This window comes from Xenopus laevis, chromosome 9_10L (assembly GCF_017654675.1).
Source record: "Xenopus laevis strain J_2021 chromosome 9_10L, Xenopus_laevis_v10.1, whole genome shotgun sequence".
NCBI classification, from domain to species: Eukaryota; Metazoa; Chordata; class Amphibia; order Anura; family Pipidae; genus Xenopus; species Xenopus laevis.
Window position 1 is genome coordinate 112,688,959 of NC_054387.1, and position 23,891 is coordinate 112,712,849.

General features: G+C 37.3%; 1 protein-coding gene across 2 annotated transcripts; it reads left to right on the forward strand.

Moving 5' to 3' along the window:
* The first annotated feature begins 12,890 nt into the window (after window positions 1–12,890).
* LOC108701899 (hemicentin-1) lies at window positions 12,891–22,941 on the forward strand. 2 transcript variants are annotated; one of them, XM_041577088.1, is made up of 8 exons: window positions 12,891–13,008; window positions 13,866–13,889; window positions 14,292–14,486; window positions 15,475–15,713; window positions 16,393–16,515; window positions 18,441–18,615; window positions 21,116–21,253; window positions 22,743–22,941. In XM_041577088.1, exons 1-8 carry the CDS (start codon window positions 12,933–12,935, stop codon window positions 22,784–22,786), a joined length of 1,014 nt encoding a protein of 337 aa, XP_041433022.1. In that variant the 5' UTR covers window positions 12,891–12,932; the 3' UTR covers window positions 22,787–22,941. The 2 variants fall into 2 exon arrangements, with proteins under 2 accessions (XP_041433022.1, XP_041433023.1); XM_041577089.1 differs by lacking the exon at window positions 13,866–13,889.
* The last annotated feature ends 950 nt before the right edge of the window (window positions 22,942–23,891 follow it).

The following is a 23,891-nucleotide window of genomic DNA, read 5'->3' on the forward strand; positions in this document are numbered from 1 at the left end:
ATCCTAATTTGCATATGCAAATTAGGGGTGGAAAGGGGAAAAACTTTTTACTTCCTTGTTTTTTGACAAAAAGTCACTCGAAATCCTGGCCCAATCCTGAACCGAATCCTGGTTTCGGTGCATCCCTAGTATTTTTAGAGGTTTGAGCTTCATATACAGGTACGCAACCTCTCTCTCTCCAGAAATCTGAGAATTAAAGGAAAACTATACCCCCAAAATGAATACTTAAGCAACAGATAGTTTATATCAAATTGAATGACATATTAAAGAATCTTACCAAACTGGAATATATATTTACATAAATATTGCCCTTTTACATCTCTTGCCTTGAACCACCATTTTGTGACTCTATCTGTGCTGCCTCAGAGATCACCTGACCAGAAATACTACAACTCTGTAAGTGAGGAAGCAAAAGGCAGAACTCTGTCTGTTAATTGGCTCATGTGACCTTTCATGTGGTTTGTATGTGTGCACAGTGAATCTAACGATCTCAGGGGGCGGCCCTTATTTTCTAAAATGGCAATTTTCTATTTATGATTACCCAATGGCACATACTACTAATAAAGTATATTATTATGATAATGGTTCATTTACATGAAGCAGGGTTTTACACATGAGCTGTTTCACTCAGTATCTTTTACTAGAGACCTACATTGTTTGGGGGGTATAGTCTTCCTTTAAGGGAAGGCCATCTCCAAATAGAGTAAATTTTAAACAAATAGTTCTACATTTTTTTTCGGTAATAGTTAGGCAGTGCCTTGTACTTAATGGTGACTACATTGCATAAATCCATATTGTTTTCAATATAATCCTATTGGTTTTAATTGATTTTAATGCATTTTGGTAGGCTGAAGGTATGGAGACCCAAATTAGAGAAAAATCCTTATTCAGAAAAGCATTTGGGATCAAAGATCTCATATCACATATATTTCACCCCCCCTCCAATTAAGGCATATTAAGTTTAGAGAAATTAGATATTAGTTAAGGCTGACATAGTAACATAGTAAGTTACACATAGGTTGAATCAAGTTCAACCCTTCCTCAACTATTTTAACCTGCCAAACTGCCAGCTGATTCAGAGGAAGGCAATAAAACTCCATTTAAAGCTTCACCAATTTGCTTTAGAGGGGGAAAGAATTCCTTCCTGATTCCAAAATGGCAATAGGACCAGCCCCTGGATCAACTTGTACTATGAGCTATCTCCCATAACCCTGAGCCATCCAACCCCTTCTTAAAGCTATCTAATGTATCAGCCTGTACAACTGATTCAGGGAGAGAATTCCACATCTTCACAGCTCTCACTGTAACAAACCCCTTCCGGATATTTAGGCGGAACCTCTTTTCTTCTAATCGGAATGGGTGCCCTCTTGTCAGCTGGAAAGACCTACTAATGGTAAATAAAGCATTAGAATCCCCTTATATATTTATACATAGTTATCATATCATCCCTTAAGCGCCTCTTCTCCAGCGTGAACATCCCCAATTTGGCCAGTCTTTCTTCATAGCTAAGATATTATTCAAAAAGTTGTGACCTGTCTATGTTTCTCATGAGCACATTGCAATAATGGTATAATAAGTCTCTTCTTGACACTTCTACACACTGGAAAGAATATTCCAATAACAAAATACTATGTTATATTAAGTATTCATATATAATGCAAGTGTTAATACAGAATCAGATATATAGATAAGACAAGTACAAGAGTATTAAATGACACAAATCTAATATTAGATGCAAACACTTCCAACTACTTATTCCTTCCCACTTCCAGAAAGTTAAACATTTAATAAGCCAGTTAAAATATTAACTAATGCATGTGATAGAGAAGTTGGGGACACGCTCACCTGGTAATCTGAATAACGAGAACACGCCAAGGTTATGATTGTTTTTTTTTTAATTTTATTTATGTATTCTTTTGTTTACAGGTATGTATAATTGTTTTATATTTTAGTTTATTGATTGTAGACACTAAAGCTCCAGAAAATCTATAAGTTTTGGTTTTTATTGCCCCTCAAATTGGATAGAGGAACTATACAAGATCAATCAATTGGCTTTTGGGAAAAACAGTGACTGCGAGTATTGTACATAAGTACGTTATCACAATCACCACTAGTCTTCCTGTGCCTTTATAAATTGTGCTAATGTACATTAGAAAGGACTAAGTGGAGTCCAAAATGTCGCAATTAATAAATATATTCATTAATATAAATAAAATATGAAGGAAATATTACAATATTGCAACCTTTTTTTTAAATCTGATTTTGAAATGCTGCTGTTGTGGTTTTGCATACTGTGGGTAAGGTACCTTTAGGCATAAGATTTGCAATGTGCTTCAGCCATTGCAATTTTGCTATGTGTAAAGTCATATATACATTTTGTTCATTTTATTTTTTTTACAAAGATATAGCAATGATTTTAGATATATTTGTCTATAAGAAAGCAATTTGTCTTTCTAGAAAAAGTCAATTGATGGGGCAACACAGAATTCTGATGGCAAATTTATCGACGTTATACAAATTTTCATTAATCAATTAATTTTTCACTAATTTTAATCATTAATAGTCCCTGCCCAATGGAACATGCAGTACACTCCAAGGTCACTAGAGTCACTTTCATCATGAGTCAGTTCACTTACCTGAAAGGGGTTGTTCACCTTTTACTATTATGTAGTGAGTGATATTCTGAGACAATTTGCTGTTGGTTTTCATTTTTTATTTTTGAGTTATCTAGCTTTTCATTCAGCAGCTCTCCGGTTTGCAATTTCAGCAATCTGGTTACTGGGGTCCAAATTACCCTAGCAACCATGCATTGATTTGAATAGGAGACTGGAATATGAATTGGAGAGGGACTTTTTAGAAAGATGAGTAATAAAAAGTAGCAATAACAGTTCATTTGTAGCCTTACAGAGCTTACAGGTTTTTTTGGAAAGAGTCACAAAAAGAAGGTGATTATTCAAAACCTATAAAAATATAATAAATAACGAAGACCAACTGAAAAGTTGCTTAGAATTGGCCCCCTAATTATTACTAACCAGATTCCTTAGCCCACAGTTTACACAAGCGCTTTTGCAAAATAACTTTTTTATTTCCTTCATGACAAAAAAAGGTTTTGTTTCTGCCTCAGTGAAAATAGGTATTTGTTTAAGATGAAAGCACTAAGAAGAATAATAAATACCTACCTGCATAGTTTCACGTATTTCAGTGGTGACGGACACACCCTGCTGTTGACACAATCTAGAGATGGATCAGTTAATACACAATTGTTCCCTGTACGGTTTCTATGCCCTTAGGGCTTTTTTTTCTAGCATCACATATAAATACCTACAGCTACATGGGAATAGAGTGCAAGGTAACATTACATTAGTGGGTCAAATTCAAACAGTTCAAAAATACCTTATGAAAACATTCAGATGCCATAAAAGAAAAAAAAAATCTTCTTCTCTTCTTCGGGATGACTATCTCCCCAAACTGCCTTCCCTGCCTTTCCTCGTGAGGCAACTTCGGGCGACTTCAGAAAACGAAGAGCTCTGAGTGCCATCCCGCCAACGATTTTCATTCTAGCCGGTGGGAAGGCAGGGAAGGCCGTTCGGGGAGATCAATCTGCCCCTAAAAGCTACAGGACATAGAATTTAAAGGAGAGCTAAACCCTTAAAATGAATATGGTTAAATAAGTTGTACAGGTATGGGATCAGTTATACTGAAACACATTATCCAGAAAGCTCCGAATTACAGAATTCCCATCTCCCATAGACTCCATTTTATCCAAATAATCCAAATTTTTAAAAATGATGTCCTTTTTCGCTCTCATTATATAACAGTAGCTCGTACTTGACCCAAACTAAGATATAATTAATCCTTATTGGGTGTAAAATAATTCTATTGGATTTATTTCATGTTTACATGATTTTCTAGTAGATTTAAAGTATGAAAATCCACATTACGGAAAGATCCATTATCCGGAAAACCCTAGGTCCCGAGCATTCTGGATAATAGTCCCATACCTGTATTTCATATACTGAACTTACTGCACCAGCCTAGATGTTGAGCATGCCTATGATTAAGTCTTTGTAACACAAAACTATTTTTTCACTTTGAACCAACTGGTGGACGATTCACTTTATTGAGTCCCTGCTCCAAAGAATTTTCGGTTTGTCTGTTCCCCGTGCTGAGGGCACAGGGTGGTGCACCTGGGCCTCTTCCTTACTGTGGTGAATAATCACTTACTATTTGGAGACCCAATCTTTTGATTGAGCATTCCTATAACAGTAAAGATCCAGGCCTTCAAAATTGTGCACAGGTGCTTGCCATCATGGATTTTGTTAGGCCATTTTGTGAGGGTCAGTGACACTGCACATGCTCAGTCTGGGCAGTTGTCAAAAAGCTAAGCTTCGGGGTTGCTGGACATCATCATGCAGAAAATGAGATTTGCCACATAACAGCTTATTAGCACATTAGGATTCAAGTAACACTCTTACGACATCTCCCTATTATTCCCCAAGTGGACAGGGGCGATTAGACAGTAGATTGGCACCAGTCTACCAGTGTAGCGATAATGGGACAGATTCAATTCAGTGAGAAAAATTTATCTCACGGTTTATCATGTGAAAAGTCATGGATAGAATTCAATTTAAGGAGCAAAAAACTTTTCTCCAAATTAATTTCCAGTTTTTTCCAAAGACTTAAATAAAGTTTTCACTTGATAAACCACAAGATAAGTTTTCTGAATTGAGTTGCACCTTAGATTGAATCTCATCCATGACTTTTCAAGTAATAAACTTTTTGTATTGAATCCGGCCCTATGTCTATACCTAGATGACAAAAGATACAATATCTACATGTAGCCTTAGAGATCTTGAGAGATCTATGCTTCAGGCCAATGATTTGCTTGTATTCATCCATCTCTTTGAAGAGAAACCACCAAAGCCTGGTGCTTATAAATTCTTTCTTTTGTCTAGTTACTTGGTTACTTGAAATTGTGTGGTTCTTCAAACCACACAATTTCATATACATACACATTCATTCCATTTTTATCAAGCATTCCTTTGGTAAGTGAGATATTGCCAGTTTCAATTTACTAGGAATAAGGATTTTGGTGGCATTTAACAGGTGTCTCTCTAAAACAGAATCGGGGGTCTGCCCTGACAGCCCAGTATCTGTGTGCACATTTGAAGAACCAAGTTCCAGTATGTCTTAGGTTAGGTGCATTCCCAGAAGATATGAACAAAAGTACCTATATCTAATTCTACAACAACTTACGCTAAAGAGCAAGTTACACATTTCCTTCTTTTGTACCTTCTGTGGAAATCTAGCCCTAGATCCCTCTCGCAAGATCTAATAAACAGCAGTTTCTTCCTTTCTTCTGAGGGAAGTTTGAAATCAATTGTTGAGTCCTGATCTACTTGGTAGCCCACCTTAGGGCCTAAATTTCAACTGTTTTATTTCTTTCCTTTTGATATATCACATGCAATGCATATATTTTCATTAGTGACGGGCGAATTTTCGGCGTCTTGTAAATTTGCGAAACGGTGCCGGCATCTCGTTGTTGACACCAGCGTCCGTTTTTTTTTTTACGCCAGTGAATTTTCGTGACAGTTTCGCAAATTTATTCGCCGGCAGCGAATCACGGGAATTCTCCACAAATTCGCACCTGGCGAATAAATTCGCCCATCACTAATTTTCATATAACATTAATGATTTTATAAGATGCAGCTTTTTTCAGAATGTAACAGCAAAAATTCGGAACCTAATAACTCATGCCAGCAGGACAGCAAATACAATTCAGACAGTTATAAATTAATTAGGTAACGAGTTATTAAGAAATAGAAGTCTGGCTAGATACAAACATTTCTACCCAGATACCAAGTTACCATTATGATGCTAAGGGGGTTATGTAATAAAAGGCAGTAGCCCATAGCAACCAATCAGAAGGTAGAAATTACTGGTCACCTGTTCAAAAGCAAAGAACTTATTGGTTGGTATGGATTACTGCTCCCGGGCAATCTTAGTGCCTTTTACTGCATATGGGGGTAAATGCCTTAACTAATCAAAATAAAAACCAATGCTTTTGATATGATACAGTATGTGATAAATATATGTGTAACGGTTAGCTGGGGCAAAACGTTCTATCTGAGCAACGATGCTTTTGTATTCTGTGCTTGAAAATAAACTTCCTTATCTGATTGAAACTTTGAAAAGGGCTGAAAAATAGAGACTATATGTTTTTGGTGGAAAGACACTTACACAGGGCTCTGTCTAGATGATTTCTTCCCCTAGGTATGTATAGAAATATCTAGTCCAAACCCAATTATGTAGTCCAAAAGTCCAAGGAGCAGATTCGCTAAAGGGCGAATTGTCGCCAGCGACTGATTCGCACACATCGCACCACTTTACCAGGTGCAAATTTGCTACCACTACGCTAATTCATTAAAATGTGAAGTTGACAGCTGGTGACTTTTCGCTAGCGCTACTTCGCAGTGTGAGCATTTCATAGCGAAGATGTGCTAGCGTTCGTTTGTGCCTAGCGAAATGTGCTAGTGAACTTGCGCTTAGGTCAATTTTCATATGGCAGGTAATTTATGGAGGTCTTTATTATAAATGTTAGTGCAAATGCTTGAAGTTACCACTTTTTATTAGTGATGGGCGAATTTATTCGCCAGGCGCGAATTCACGACGAATTTGCGCGTTTCGCCGCCAGCGAATAAATTAGCGAAACGCCCATGAAAATTCGCGCCAAAAACGGGCGCCGGCATCAAAAACGGGCGCCGGCGTCAAAAACGAGATGCCGGCACCGTTTCGCGAATTTTTCGCCGTTTTGCGAATTTCGGGCAAAATTCGCGAATTTTACGGCGAAGCGAAACGGCCCAAATTCGCCCATCACTACTTTTTATTACAAATGTCCAGGGAACCTTAATAAAGACAAGAGAATTTATATAATGCCCTACACCTGAGCCCATTGTAAAATTAATGTTCCATGTGTTAGGAAATGTCTGAAGAAAACCGGTTACCAAAAAAAAGTTTGTTTGGACTTTTGCAGGCAGTCCCGCTAAAAAAGGAAAAGTCGCCAGCCTTTTTTGAACTTTAATGCATTTTTGGCACACAGGATATGATGTGAGTAGGAATGGGCGAATTTGACCCGTTTAGTTTCGCCCAAAATTTTCCGCAGGCGAAATGTCGCCAACTCCCATTAAAATCTATGGGTGTCAAAAATGTTTTGATGTGCGGCAAAATAATCTTTTTTTTTTTTTTAGGCAAGACGGCATACAAGTCAATGGGCATTATTTCCATGGCGAAACAAGCCGAAAAAATTCGCCCATCCCTAGATGAAAGTGAGGAAGATTGAGGAAGATCTAGCATCTTTTAAGCAGCACTTTGTCTGGTCTGAGGTGGCACAGTCAAATCTGGCAAAAGAGGTAACATTCAGTAAAATCTGCACTTTACTGAATTTGCGGAGTAACGACCATTTGCCAGAGCAAAAAGTCGCCTGGTGATAGAGTGCGAATGAATTCTAGCGACTCTCTTTCGCTAGCAAATTGAAACCTGCTAGTGAATTGGCGATATCCCTGCGGATGTGATTTCTGGCGAAAAGTCGATAGCGTTAGCCACTTTGCTCTTTAGTAAATCTGCCCCCAAGAGTTCTATAGTATAGTTCAACAAGGGTGAGCGGTTCTGTATTCTGTGGTGCATTTTGTCTAACCATGGTAGATGGATCAAGTGGGCACAGGTAGACTGTTGTTCTATTTCAAGTCAAGCTATATTGTCTAAATGATGGCACCAATCAATAATTCTATTGCGTATTGGCTAATCTAAAAGAATTCAACCATGAGGTAGGAAAGGCTAGGGCAATACATTGGAATAGATAGAATAAATCAGGCATCACATTTATCTTAGTAACCTTCACTTTTCCAAACCTAATTAGGGGTTGTGTTTGTGTCATATTCAAAATAAACAGTGTGTTGTGAACATGACCCTAAGCTTATGCAAATGACAGCAACCTAGAACATATGTTGTGAATCAGCAAAAAGAAGATGGGGAGCTACTGGGGCATCTTTGGAGACACAGATCTTCCCTGTTAAAGGAACAGTAACACCAAAAACTGAAAGTGTTTTAAAGTAATGAAAATATCATGTAGTGTTGCCCTGCGCTGGTAAAACTGATGTGTTTGCTTCAGAAACACTACTATAGTTCATATAAACAAGCTGCTGAGTAGCAATGGCGGAAATTATCCTTATGGCACAGGATAAATAATGGATAACAGATAACATTATGTTCTACAGAGCTTATCTGCTATCTGCTGTGTAACTTGAGCCTTTTCTCCTTTGAATAGCTGCCCTCATGGCTTATATAAACAATAGTAATGATTCTGAAGCAAACACAGCAGTTTTACTAGTGCAGGGCAACACTACATTATATTTTTATTACTTTAAAACAATTTCATTTTTTGATGTTACTGGTCCTTTAAAGGGCTGTGGTTGCCTAGGGCTGGTACTGAACCCCAAAACATAATGTACAACATTTCTGCCCTACTTCATTGTTAAACTTTAGTTCTCCTTTAAACGGATGGTTCACCTTCAAGTAAACTTTTAGTATATAATAGAATGGCCAATTCTCAGCAACTTTTCCATTTGTTTTCATTATTTATTTTTTATAGCTTTATAATTATTTGCTTTTTCCCTCTGACTCTTTCTAGCTTTCAAATGGGCGTTGCTGACCACCATCTAAAAAGCAAAAGTTTGGACAACCTTGCCATAAATATATATTGATTTAAGCCTATACGTAAGCAGAAATTTGTTTTGCCGTTAAAATATTGTTAATAGCTTGAAATAATATTGTTCAGAACAGAACAATTGTTAAGAAGATTGACAACATTAAAATGCGATGGGTTGGGATGCGGATAAAACTGGCAAGCTATTTTTAGCTATTCAAATATTTTCTATTATCTTTTGTTAATACTGAATAAGACAAAATAAATTAGTCATATTTAAAACTAGTTTCCAATGCCAATTTTAAATGTGACTGGTTAAAACTAGCAAGGCATTACTCACTATTCACACCCTTTGTTGTGAAAGTTTTGGCCTCCAGATAAGTTGTGGTCCATTGTGCAGGGGGATTATCCATGCACTTGGACTCTAGTTACCTACCTTACAAGAACTAAACATTGATTAGTTTCAGTTTCCTTGTTTGCCCTGTTTAGCTCAAGAAATATCAAACTATAGATTTTTCATCATTATAACACTAGGCAAAAAGTATGTTCAGCACAAAAATTATTTATTTCCCTCATATTGAAAAAAGGGGTACAGTATATTATCCCTTTTAAATTGATATAATGTATTGGCATATTTCTAAAAAAAAAATGTGCAGGTTTGTCTTTGAATTCTAGTATACTACAACTACAAAAATTCCATTGTGCTTATGTCCAGTTTGCAGTTGTCTAGTTAGGGTTAGCATTGTCAATATGAAAGCAGCTGTCTCTCCGTAGTGCAAACAAGCAGCAGGATTTAGAGCATGGCAAGCAGGTCTCCCAGTTTACAGATTAAGTACACTCTTGGTATAAATGCAGATGTCTCACTAGAGTGCTAGCGGACAGCTGGATTTATAGGGTGGCAGGCAGGTAGGACCCCCAGATTTGAGATTTGAGATCTTTTGAGACTATTATTTGCATTAAAGCAATTGTCTCAACAGAGTGCAAACAAAGAGAAGGACTTAGAACATGGCTAGAGGGCACCCCCTAAATTTAGAGATTTCTCATTCTCTTTTGAGAGACATTACAGACCGCAGAAAGGCTGCACCAGAATTGCATTGTGCTTTTTCCAGTTTGCCATACAGATTTTATAGATGGCAGTCAAACAACCATCCAAAGACATGCAGTAAGACCCTTGAGTTACAAGCCCAACCAAGAGACACATGAAAGCAGCATCAGCACCAACCCCACCACAGATATTACCAAGAGTGGGACTAGCCAAAACTGGTGTGGAGGAGGAAATAAAAGCAGAACAAAGAGGTGCAACATTGGGAGTTCTGCTTTTTAGTGACCACCGCACCTGTGGATATAAGCTTTGATAGGACACTGGCAGGATGGCAAGTCAGAACAGGGAGAATGTCTCCACCATTTGAGTACAGAACCCTCCAGAAATGACCCACACTCAATCAATAGTCATCTCTATCTTTAATGGCATTTCACTCCTCGGTTGGTAGGTAGTTATGCATATGGAAGCTACATTTGAAGAGGTGCCCCTGAACTCTGACTGCATCCCATATCCTGGCTCTGCTCCCCTACACTGCAGGCACCCAGTTCACCTCTTAATTATCCTCCTCATAGAGCAGTTTATCCTCATCTCTTCTAGAGATGTCGCGAACTGTTCGCCGGCGAACTTGTTCGCGCGAACATCGGGTGTTCGCGCTCGCCGGAAGTTCGCGAACGTCGCGCGACGTTCGCCATTTTGGGTTCGCCATTGTTGGCGCTTTTTTTTGCCCTCTCACCCCAGACCAGCAGGTACATGGCAGCCAATCAGGAAGCTCTCCCCTGGACCACTCCCCTTCCCTATAAAAACCGAAGCCCTGCAGCGTTTTTTCACTCTGCCTGTGTGTGCTGAAGAGATAGTGTAGGGAGAGAGCTGCTGCCTGTTAGTGATTTCAGGGACAGTTGAAAGTTTGCTGGCTAGTAATCGTTTTGATACTGCTCTGTTATTGGAGGGACAGAAGTCTGCAGGGGTTTGAGGGACATTTAAGCTTAGGTAGCTTTGCTGGCTAGTAATCTACCTTCTACTGCAGTGCTCTGTATGTAGCTGCAGTGGGCAGCTGTCCTGCTTCTGATCTCATCTGCTGACTGCCTGCAATAACAGTAGTCCTTGTAAGGACTGCTTTTATTTATTTTTTTGTTGTTTTACTACTACTACTACTACTACTACTATAAGAGCCCAGTGCTATTAGTCTAGCAGTGTTGGGGAGTGGGACTGGTGTGCTAATCTGCTGCTCCTAGTAGTTCAGCAGCACCAACTTTAATTTTTTTTTTTTAATATTCATTTTTTTTTTATTTTACTTTTTTTTATTTTACTACCGCTGTAGTAGTGTATAAGTTGACCTTTTAGGCATTATTTGCCCTGTAGGCATTATTTGCACACTGTTTTCTTCAACCCGCCATCGAGCTGTGTGACCTTGTTCACATTCTGTCTAAATATCCATAATATTACCGTCTCCAGAAAAAACACCGGAGTCACTTTTTTCAAGCAGCCATAATATATTTTACGTAATCCGTATCCACCGCTGTAGTAGTGTATACGTTGACCTTGTAGGCATTGTTTGCCCAGTTTTTTTGGCCACAGCCACTGAAGCACAGAGGCCAGAAAAAATATGCCATATAAATGCTGAAAATAGTCATTTTTTGCCATACGTTGACTCAACGTATATGGCAAAAAATGACTATTTTCAGCATTTATGTGGCATATTTTTTCTGGCAACTGTGCTTCAGTGGCTGCAACCAAAAAAACTGGGCAAACAATGTCTACAAGGTCAACGTATGGCGAAAAATTACTATTTTCAGCATTTATATGGCATATTTTTTCTGGCAACTGTGCTTCAGTGGCTGCGTCCAAAAAAACTGGGCAAACAATGTCTACAAGGTCAACGTATGGCGAAAAATGACTATTTTCAGCATTTATATGGCATATTTTTTCTGGCAACTGTGCTTCAGTGGCTGCGTCCAAAAAAACTGGGCAAACAATGCCTACAAGGTCAACGTATGGCAGTTGTTTAAAGAGAACAGTAGATTACTAGCCAGCAAAGCTACCTAAGCTAAAATGTCCCTCAAATCCCTGCAGACTTCTGTCCCTCCAATACAGAGCAGTATCAAGCAGATTACTAGCCAGCAAGCTTACTATCATCTGTCCCTGAAATCACTAACAGCTCTCCCCCTACACTATCTCTTCCAAGCACACACAGGCAGATTTTTCAGATACATTTTTGCCCTTGATCCCCCTCTGGCATGCCACTGTCCAGGTCGTTGCACCCTTTAAACAACTTTAAAATCATTTTTCTGGCCAGAAATGTCTTTTCTAGATGTTAAAGTTCGCCTTCCCATTGAAGTCTATGGGGTTCGCGAACCGTTCGCGAACCGCTCGCATTTTTGCGCAAGTTCGCGAATATGTTCGCGAACTTTTTTTCCGACGTTCGCTACATCCCTAATCTCTTCCAGCAATCCATCTAATGTCTCTAAGATCAGGGGGATGACATTGCTTACACACACCTTGTAATGAAGTATAAGGGCTATACAAAGGTGGTGGGTACTCGGTAGTGTTGCCATCTTTGGTTTAGAAAAACAAGGAGGCAGGATGATGGTATTGGGGCTGAGCAGTGACATATGCTGTTCAGGTCAAAACCAAAGAGGTGGCAACCCTAGTACTCCACTGAGCTGAGCTGCCTCATTTCCTACTGCTCTCCTCTGAAGTATTCAAGTTGTGCCTTCTCAAGCAGGTTATTGTTGACTGCCCATTCCTCCTCTACAAGTCACTGTAGGGTAGAGTTCCTGCACGTAAATAACAGATGAAATGGTAGGGTGGCAGGTGGTCTTTCTCCTGCATTTTGTTGGTGTTCAGGGGCCTAGAACAGGCCAGCTAAATCCTATACAGGGAAGAAGAAACATGATTGATAAGAATAGATTAGTGTTTCCATTAATAATACAGACTAAAGCCTTTTCATCTATGTACTGTACTTCCTACTGTGACACATTACTGGCAAAAGACATCACCTATTGTTAATCTCAACTTGTGTAAACAAAACAAAAAAGGAATATTGGAGATATGAATTCCATAATGACACCTCATAATTGTCCCTTCCTTATACACCCCTATAAAAGGGACAGCTGGCCCAGCAGCAGACCATTGTTTCTAAAAGCTGCTTTGAAACATATTACTGACTTGTGTTTTTGTTTCAGGTTGACAATGGCAATGCGTATATTGCTGACATTGCTGCTTTTATTCTGGGCATCTGATAGATCCCATGGTCAGACAACTATAGGTAAGTGCCCAGCTTTAGAACCATAAATGATATTTAATTACAATATATTAATCTTCTGTCAGCTATATAATTTTCATATGTGGCAAGCTTAGAGAAATTTGGAAGGACTTCTCTCTTGAAGCATATATGCATACATACAAAGTTTGCTTTCTACCTCACTGTGGTATGATATGAAAGTTACTGAACATAATATAACAGAAGATGACAGTTACATGAGTAAAAGGAAGCCTAAATTGGTGACCATTCTTAAAAGTATACACATGACACATGAAATCATACAATCAGGAAATGGGATAGGCACATGCCTAGGGTGCAAATCTGGGGGCCAGGCACTTACCTTCTCTGCCAGCTTCTCCTAATCGAGTCCTCTGTCTCCACTGTTTTCACTTCTTCTGCTCTGTTCCCCCATTGTGGGAGACTGTGTTCGTCTGTTTGTGCTTATGCGCTTGTCTGCCCATGTGCGCCTATTTGCATGTGAACTTGTTCATGCTCTTGCCAGGGGTGGCCAGCCTAGCTCCTCACTGTATACAATCATTAATTTCTAAGAATTACTCTACTGTATTAGCCTGACCTCCAGCAATGAGATTTTATACTCACCACTGTCTGCCATCTAAAGCAATGGAACTTGGTCTCATCCATATTTTGGGGTAGATATCCTGTACATGACATACATTAAATACATATTTGCCAGTGACACCCATATCAAAGTGACACCAAGAGTAAGATGGCCAGGGATGCCCCTTTTTAGACCTTCATTTATATTGGTATGGCCTGTGAAATGAATGTCACAGGGTTATTCTTTAAAACTTTGAAAACCCAAATGCATTTGCCATCACTTTTTTTTCTATTTTCTCCAGAATATACATCCCAGGGAAGCTCAGGTAAGTACACAAGGAGCACAATTCCAAACACAAAATTCTGCTACAGAATAAGGGGAATGCTTGTAGCAGGTGCAGGATTTGGGACAGGATTCATTATGCACAGAAACAAATCAGAAGTTTGCAAACAGCATAGTAAAACTAAATGCCCTGGGCAGAGTCATGTTGGAGGGCAGGGCCTTCTCTTGTGCTCAGTTTTTGCAGCTACAATATCCTAGTCTGCCTGAGTTAGCTAAGTAGTTTTAAGCAGAAAATAGTTATTCTCGGAAGAATATTCACCTTAATCATTAAAATTGTTTTACCTGCTTAGAAAAAAACAAATACTAGAGCTTTGTCTTTGGAATTTATGTCATTAATTAGTAACAACATAAGTCTCATATTGCTGTCTTTCTGTCTCATCAACAGTGACATCATCATCATCATTTGTCTCATCACCATCACTCACATCATCATCCCTGACCTACTTAGTGGACACTACAGGGTCAATGTATGATGACCTCCAGCAGTTAAAATTGTCAAACGACTGGCTTCTTGATAGCATAACGGCACGATTCCAAAGTGGAGTACGGCAGTATACAATGGTTGAGTTCAATGACCCAAGTAAGATTCTTTGTTTGTTTTCCCTTATCTTTATCTAGAAAGAATACACAGGTATAGAATATAGTATCTGGAATGCATGGGACCTGGACTTTTTCAGATAAGGGATAACTATACCATAAGTGTACTAAAAAATTTAAAAATTAAGGGGCCCATTCACCAAGCTCGAGTGAAGGATTCAAAGTAAAAAAACTTCGAATTTCGAAGTGTTTTTTTGGCTACTTCGACAATCGAATGGGCTACTACGACCTTCGACTACGACTTTGAATCGAAGGATTCAAACTAAAAATCGTTCGACTATTCGATTTTCATTCCCCAGTCGAATATCTAGGGTTAATTAACCCTCAATATTCGACCCTTGATGAATTTGCCCCTAAATGACCACAATAGGATTGTTTTGCCACCAATATGGATCTATGCAGCTTGGTTACATGTTACTGTTACTATTATTATAGAGCAAAAGGTAATCCCTTTTCAAAATTGTAATTATTTCCTTAAATGGACACTATGGGAGATGGCCTGTAATTTGAGTCAAGAAACATTTTTTAAAGAAGAGGTGTAAAAACTATATTTATCTAGATATGATATTGCTTTAAGGCCTAGTTCATGGGGGAAACCAAAGTACAGACATACAACATCAATAGTTGCCAAACGCTATTGATCTTTCCACTTAAACTCAGCATATAACACATCTACTTTCCCTGTTACCTGATTGTTGGCCCTAAAACGATTTAGCTTCTAATATTCAACTCCAATTATGCTTACACCGTCTTTGGATTTTTCCATCTGGACTAAAAAACTAAAACTTGAAACAAATGTTTCAGCTATGCTTGAAATTCATCTCCCACCATCAACTAGTCCTAGATTGCTATATATGAGACTATAGAAGTCAAGATGTGCAGTGCAACCCCATGTACAAATGGCATTTTTTTAACCCATGAAGCAATGTTTTCGCTATTTCCATTAATTTGTTTCACTCTCTGTTTTGCAGCCTTTGGTCAGGTAAAGGTGACATATTCAAAGGATGAGTTTAAAACATTTTTCAATAACCTCCATGCCTATGAAGGAGGCGACTGCCCAGAATTAGCAATGAATGGACTCAAAGTGGCTTTAGAGAATTCCCCACACGGATCTTTCATTCTGGTGCTTACAGATGCATCTGCTAAAGATTACACAGACACAGCCCTCATGAACAGCATACATTCACTTATAAATACCAAGCAATCACAGGTACAGAACAAAGTGTTTTTGTTATAGTGTGCATGTTGGGTTTCTATAGAGATTTTTATTATTTTAATAGTGATCTATTGCAGGGATATCATTATCCCCAAATTTTCCTCTTGCCAATATTTCTTAGAGTCATCTGTATTTATATACCCAACTGGGAAGGAGTTGGGGTTTGTCTAAAGCAGTGATCCCCAACCAGTGGCTCATGATTAACATGTTGTCACCGACCCCTTGGATGTTGCTCCCAGTGGCCTCAAAGCAGGTGCTTATTTTTGAATTCCTGGCTTAGAGGCAAGGTTTGGTTGCAAAAAAAAAAAAACAGGTGTACTGCAAAACAGAGCCTCCTGTAGTCTGCCAGTCCACATAGGGGCTAATGAATAGCCAATGACAGCCCTTATTTGGCACCATCCAGGAACATTTTTTATACTTGTGCTACATCTGAATGTTGCTCACAGGTAAAATAGGTTGGGCACCCCTTGTCTAAAGCATAATGGGTCATAACATTTACTGGTTTAATACAATTATGGATTTAAATAAAGGTTTAGTGCACACTTCAGATTTTGCTCTCCTTGGACCAGCAATTTATAGTATTAATTAAAATTGCATCTATTGTTAAAATTATCTGCACTGAGAAGGTGTTATATTGTTTTTTTGTATTTTTTTTTTTTGTTCTTTTGCCTAGGTAGTCTTTTTAATAACAGGGCTTTGCTCCAGTTTGAATGATCCAGCCTTCCTCATTTATCGAGATATTGCTTCTCTGAGTTATGGGCATGTCTTTCAAATTAACCTCTCAGATCTGGGCAAGGTAAGTGCCGTCCCTGTGAGAACACTGTATTTACAAACACTTCCCTTCAGAATATGCCAACCCACTACCATTTAGTGTATATACAGTATGTAGAACCTTGCAGGACAGACCCATGAGGTACTCCACTTATGATTTTTTCAGTTTACCACCACTCTATACAATTTAGACTAACGCAAGTTTTGTATCTTAGTACACATATTATGTTCTAGACCAATTTTTCATCATTTAGGTGGTACTATTGCGGGTGCAAAACTGCCTCTGCAGTATTTTATTGGAGCGTTGATGCCTTACAAACATTTTGGGGGTCTCACACCCCCTTTGTCAATGAGGGATTGCTACTTTAACAATGGGGGTGTGAGACCCCCAAAACGTTTATAAGTTATACTCACTGATCACTCCAATAAAATACTGTGTAGGCAATTGTGCAGCAGCATTACTTACAACTCTTTGTTGTACATGGATATGCTGTGTCAGGAGCTACGGCCATTAGGTATTTATGCACTCTGCTAGAAACTGTTTTTCATTACTATATAAGTGCACACCCCCTTCATTTATTCACGTACGCTATTCAACACATTAGCAAAAAAGTAGATCATCCACTTCCACTCCAGTGCAGTTTTGTACAGTGCAGTACAGCAGTATTTAGATCACCTTTAAATCCAATGTGCCATAGTACTGTAAAAAAGAAACACAAACAAAACAAAACAAAGTATGCATGACCTTAAAGAGAGCCTACTCTTGTTTTTATTGTGAGTCCAGTAAATAGTGTCTTTTTTTGAACGTGTTATGGGCCAGGTGCAATTCAGTGAGAAAAAGGTTTATCACATGGAAACTCATGCACAGGATTCAATTTGAGATGAAATTTAATTCATAAACCCTTATCTCACTGTTTATCTTGTGAAAATTCTATTGCAGTCTTTGGGAAAAAAACTGGAACTAAATTTGGAAAGTTTTTTTTTCCTGTGAGATAACTTTTTCTCACTGAATTGAATCTGGCCCGAAGTCTGTCAGGTTAATTAATCCTATGCATTATTTAATTAAAACAATAACTGATTATTTTAATATTTGTCTTAAAAATGGCAACTTTATGTGTTGCATCAACCAATACACAACAGTTAATGGCAGAATGTTTTTTGTTCTGCAGCTTTCAGGCTTAGAAAGTTTGTTTGCTAGCGGCTTGCGATGGGCGAATAAATTCACCAGGCACGAATTTGCGGTGAATTTCCACGTTTCACCACCAGCAAATACATTTGAGTAAATTGAAAAATCTGTCACTCGCGTAAAAATTGTTGAGCGTCAAAATTATTTTGACGCCCATTGACTTCAAGGCGCTTAGCAAATCTTTCACTGCTGTAAATTTCACATTTTTCAGTGAAGCGAAATGACACAGATTCACCCATCACTACTAGCAGCCAGTTTTCAAAATAAATAAGATGAATAGTACTGAGGAATGAAAAAAAAGATGCAAAATAAGAACAAAAATAAAAGTGTAAATAGGTGATGTGTAAAACTTGCATGTTTTTCTGAAAAATTTGCAAAATTTCAAAATATGCAATACCTTTTAGCAAAGCACCCCCACAATAAATAATAAATATGTCTGAGATGTCAGTGACCCCAAAAAGCAGACAGTTTTTCAGTTGCATACTAGAAAGAGGCAGCACAGTAAGGCAAATAAATAAAAAATAAATCAATTTCAAAGATGGTTAAAATTGGCATACTATAAAAGATTTAAGGTTTACATTAGCATTAAATATAGGGTTTAATTACTTTTTTGTTAGGAAAGGGATACAGTAAAGAATATTGGTTTCAATTATTAATGCACAGCATGTGTATTGATCCTGATTTTAGTCGCCAAATGATTACCTAATCAAAGCCTTTTGTCAACACTACTAGATCTGTAACCTGATTTTAACAATTCCCCCCAGGTGTTTCATTATCTAGACTTCACACTATCAAGACCTGCTAATAATACAGAAAGACTTTTGTACAGATACTACAATGCCAGTCATACTGATAACTTTTCAGTATCAACTAACTACACTACCTTACTGTTCATCACTGATGGCCCAATTACCTCAATAAGAATTATTGGACCTGACTGTAAGTGCATTATATTGAATGTAGCTGATATCTCTAAATCTTTGGGGTAACTGCCTAACTATACCTAACAATACATTATTACATCATTGCCCAAATTTGATCTTGCTGGAAGAAAAAAACATCTTCCTTTGTATGACTCCTCAAAAAGTTTCATATTATCTAAATGCCAGTGGATATATTGATAGTTTTGTCTTAAATTTACTAGAGAATTTTAGATTGATATTTTATAAGGGAGACTGAAAGGTACAAATTATGGTTTTGTTAAAAACAAGAAAAACCAGTAAAACCCAACACTGCCTTACTAAAATGAATTGAGATCTAATTATATAAGTGCTTAGTGCTATTATAAACATATGCTTAGTTCTCAATCAATTTAGCACCAACATACAATTAATGGTATTTCTATTGATTGTGTTACATACAAATAATTATGATTAAAGTGCTTAAGTGCTATAAATTAGGTGCTGTGACTTTCAATAAAATGTATCTCCACACTATTGATGAATAATCTAAAAGTTCATGGTTCTTATATGAATTAAATAAGGTGCTGGTGCTGTAGTTCTAATTTTAAAGTGAGTTCATGGTATCAAACAATTAAAAATAAAGTGTCAGCAATTCATGAATAAAAGTTAAAAGTTAGAAATTAGAAAATATTATAGAGGTGGAGTTGTCTCGAAGAAACTAGCTGCGTTGTTCTAAGCCCTGGGACACCACATGTGGGAGGACTGTGGTCTCGTTACTACGTTTAACTGTCTTGTAAGGAGAGCTAACTTTGCTATAAAACCAACAAATCCTCAGTGCCTTAGAGATAAAAGAGAATAAAAGGAATGAATGCTAAGCTAATAGCGCTACAATTCCATTCAATTTCTCTAGATCCGAGATTCAATTAAAGTTTAAAAAGGTAAGATTTCAATAATGAGCTTTTTTTTTAAAAAAAGGGGGGTTTGAAGGCTCGCCGACGTACGTTTCGCTTACGCTTTATCAAGGCAAAGCGTAAGCGAAACATACGTCGGCAAGCCTTCAAACCCCTTTTTTTTTTAAAAAATCCCATTATTGAAATCTTACCTTTTTAAACTTTAATTGAATCATAATTATTTGTATATAACACAATCGATTGAAATACTATTAATTGTATGTTGGTGCTAAATTGATTGAGAACTAAGCATATGTTTAAAATAGCACTAAGCACATATATAATTAGATCTCAATTAATTTTAGTAAGGTAGTGTGGGGTTTTACTGCTTTTTCTTGTTTTTAGTATCCCTATTCTGGTTTATATACCTCTACACAGCCTGAAATTGGGTAATACAAGTGAGTGAACATTAATTACAAGTGAACTATATTTTTGTTTGTGACAAAATTTATGGTTTTGTGTGAAAAGTAACCTGATTTGAGGTATTAAAAATAGAATTGTTATGATTCCATAGGGATTCAAATTGCAGTTTAAATTATAAGCATTGTAAACAAGAGGGAAAGAGCAATACAGCTACCATGTTGGCCCAAAATATTTTGACAATCCAACTGATACCAATTAGTTTATCATTTAGATTGTCGGAAGAAATTAAACAAATTCTTAAAAAATATAATTTATAAAGAAAAAAAAAACAACAATTATAATAATAATGTTTATCCAGTTTCATAGTTCTATCTGTTCTAGGTCTTTCTTCTAGCAACTGGCTTTTGGTCATATTTTTCATATACCTATACAATGTTTATTGATCACAGAATGCTTGTGGTTCTGAACTGTAACATATGGACTCCCCAAACCTAAATACACATGTCGGAATGACATTGTATTAGAGCATTTCCACATAAGAACACGCATTCAATATATACTTCATTCTTCTAAGCTGCCTAAACATGGGCTTCATGGGTGTCTGTCTCAGATGTTCTTCACCTAATAGTCAGTGTGTTGGCCAATTTATAGAATATGATGGCCTCTGAAATCAGTATCTGATGGCCAATGGCCAAGAACTGCATATGGTCACTGATCTAGTCCTTGACTGATTGGCTTTATGTGGCCTCATGTCCAATTGTGGAATGATTGGGTAATTCAAGGGGACTGTTATCTTTAGTAAGCACGTGCTTCTAATTTAAGGTGCTCATTTGTTGAAATATCTGATCTGTCACCCAATTGGTAGGTCATATCTAGTTTTTTTTCCATCTAGCCAGTGCCAATTAATGGAAATCATGCAGACCAATCAGCTATGGACTCCATCCATACCCCTACTGCTGTTCTTGGCCCCTGGAATTATCCAGTCTGTCCCTTTGATATCTAAATCAATCTTAATTATATATTGTTTGAGTGGCATTATTTGGGGCCCATACACAAGCCAGTAGGAAGCCAATATAGTCAGGAGTGGCTGATCTGCAATCATTACCTAAAGTAAACTGTTAAATAGTTTCTATGAGTTTCTAAACTGACAAACCTTAGCCTTCTTTTTGAATATACAGCTATTTCTCTTGCATAACATTTATATATATTTGTATACTCTTTTAGCAAAAGACCCAAATCTAAAGACAATTGTGTCTGAAATCTGGGGCTCAATTTATCATATTAAAAATCCTGCTCAAGGAGTATGGACCATATTTGTTGATTCAGGAAGTCCCCATGCTGTTCAGGTGGAAGGATTTACAGGTACAGAATAAAACATAACTATCATTATCTGCAATTGTTAATAATGGGAACATCTATAGTTATCTGCCTATTACTATGACCTTGTAAAAAGAACTTTTATCATTTAAAAGCAACTTGAGACATTTCTATTTTTGTTATATTGTTATTGACAGGAATTCCTGTTTGTAAAGCTTTAAAATATTTTCTCTTAGGGGCATATTTATCAAGGTTCGAATTTCGAATTGAAAAAACTTCGAAATTCGAATTCAAAAAGACCAGTTAAAATTAAGTCAAAGGTTTTTTTATGGTGGAATAGGTCTGGTTTCGATCCAATAGGTCCATATTCGGTCGAATTTGAATTGTTCGAATCAAGGAATAGCGAATTCGATCAAATTAGATTCTAAATTTTTCCCAAAAAAAACTTCGACTTTTCAAAGTCCACCAATTGACTCCAAATAGGTTCTAGTAGGTCCCCCATAGGCTAAAACAGAAATGTGTCAGGTTTTAGATGGCGAATGGTCAAAGTTGAATTTTAAACAGTACATGATAAATTTCAACATTCGAATTTTCAAATTTTTTTTTAAAATTCAAATCAAATTTGGACTATTCCCTAGTCGAAGTGCACAAAAAATAGCTTGAAATCCAAATTTTTATCATTCAAAAAATTCACCTCGACCTTTGATAAATCTGCCCCTTAATGTAGGGCAATATGGAAATTTTTTTATATTAAAGGTTTTTGAGGCAGTAATGGCAAATCACAGAAATGCTAATACACGTGCTTCAATAATTGACAGATATTAAAAAATCAATGACTCAATGTTTCTATCGACAATAAGGTTCTAAAAACCACATTTCCAGTTTTCATAAAAAAATTTTTACAACCACAACAACAATTGGCTGTTTACCTTTTGCAAAGTCCTATCAAAGTGGTGGCACTTTGCAAATGAAGAGCTTTCCCGTATACTTTTATTAAGCAGAATTCAGTAGTTTTAATAGTAAAAAAGCGATTAAGTGGCCTCTGGTTGAAGTGCTTATGCTGAGATGGCAGCAGGTATGAACTTCCTGCTTGAACAGAGCCAAAGTTTTATGCTACTGCACTTGCCCGGACCACATTCCTTCATTTAGGAGCATTGAACTTATTGGCTGCCTAGCAAGAGGTTGTGTCAACTTTGTTATGAAAATTGGAAAATTAGTTTCAGTCACTTTTTAAAACTTTGATTATTTTTTTATAGAGCCTCAGCTTGACAGAAATATTTAATTTTATCACAACTTCAATGGAAACTTTAAGAAAAACATTTATTTTACAATGTATGAAGTAATGTAATAATAATATTAATATGATATAGTTTTATTTGTAAAAAATACATGCAAATTATATGGGGAGATATTGCAGATCACATAATATAAAGTTGACAGTCAGACACATGATGGACACATAAACATAACACTGTTTTCTTGTATTATTGTATTTGAAATATTTTAAAATTAATTAACATTTTTTTTCTTTCAGTTACCAACACATCATGTAAGTTATTCTTCATTAACATTATCTAAAAATATGAAAAAAGAATGGTATTTAATGTCTGTATTTATTTTTACATACATAAAAATGAAGGCTCCATATATTTATCATTTCTTCTACAATTGTCAAAAATTAATGATGTTCACTTGAAACGCTGTATAAAAAATAAAGCTTATGCTCTCACAAATCTTCTCTAGTGGCCCCGCTTTTCCCTGCAGCTCAGTCTGAAAGAAAGCAGTTTAAACAGGAGCTCTCTCCCAGTGCGAGTGTCCTAGCACTGGCGGGGGGCATTTCAAGCTACTGTTACCCCATGTCGATCAGAGCTCATACACAAAACTCGCACATGTGTGTGCCTCAACATGGCCACTCGCACCAGGAGCTCCCTCCTGGTGCAGGTGGCCTAGCACGGGCAGGGGACAATTTTAAAAAAAACCAGAGTACAGGCTCTATTAGCCTGCACCTTTGGTTGGGGATAATATATGGACAGGTGCCCTTTAAACAAAGTTTCCCAGAACTGAACAAGGTGCTGGCATTCAACATTCTTATTGGAGCAATGGAGACCTTCAATAAAATCACTCATGGAAATAAAATGTCAGTGATCAAAATCCCAGTTCCATGATGGGTCTCAAAGTACAACAAACCCTTTATGGGCAATAATATGCAATCAACACAATGGTGAATACAAAAACAAACACTAAAAAGGCAATAAAATAATTATATATAAATATAGTATAACCAGAACGCAGACAAGTCACAGCAGGCAATAAAATAATATTTTTTTAGTGCAGACAACAATGAAGACAGTAAATGTAAGTGTTTGAGTCCGTGTTTGGGTGTGTACCAACTATGTATTAGGTGTGCTGTGAATGTGTAACAGGTAAAAAGTAACATTTATAAAAGTGTGTACAGTACCTAGGGGCAGGTAGTTCAGAGGAGGACTATGGTAAGACCACAAGAGGGATCCCATGAAAGATGGCAGGGAAGCACACAAGGGGAGGGGGAGCTGTGGTTTTAAAGACAACAGCTTCTGTCCTTGGCCCTTGGGACAATTTATGTTCTGTTAATTGTCTAGGAGGTGTTAAAGCCTCTTAGTAATAGGTGGCAGGGAAGCACTAAACTGGTTAATGTACATGATCA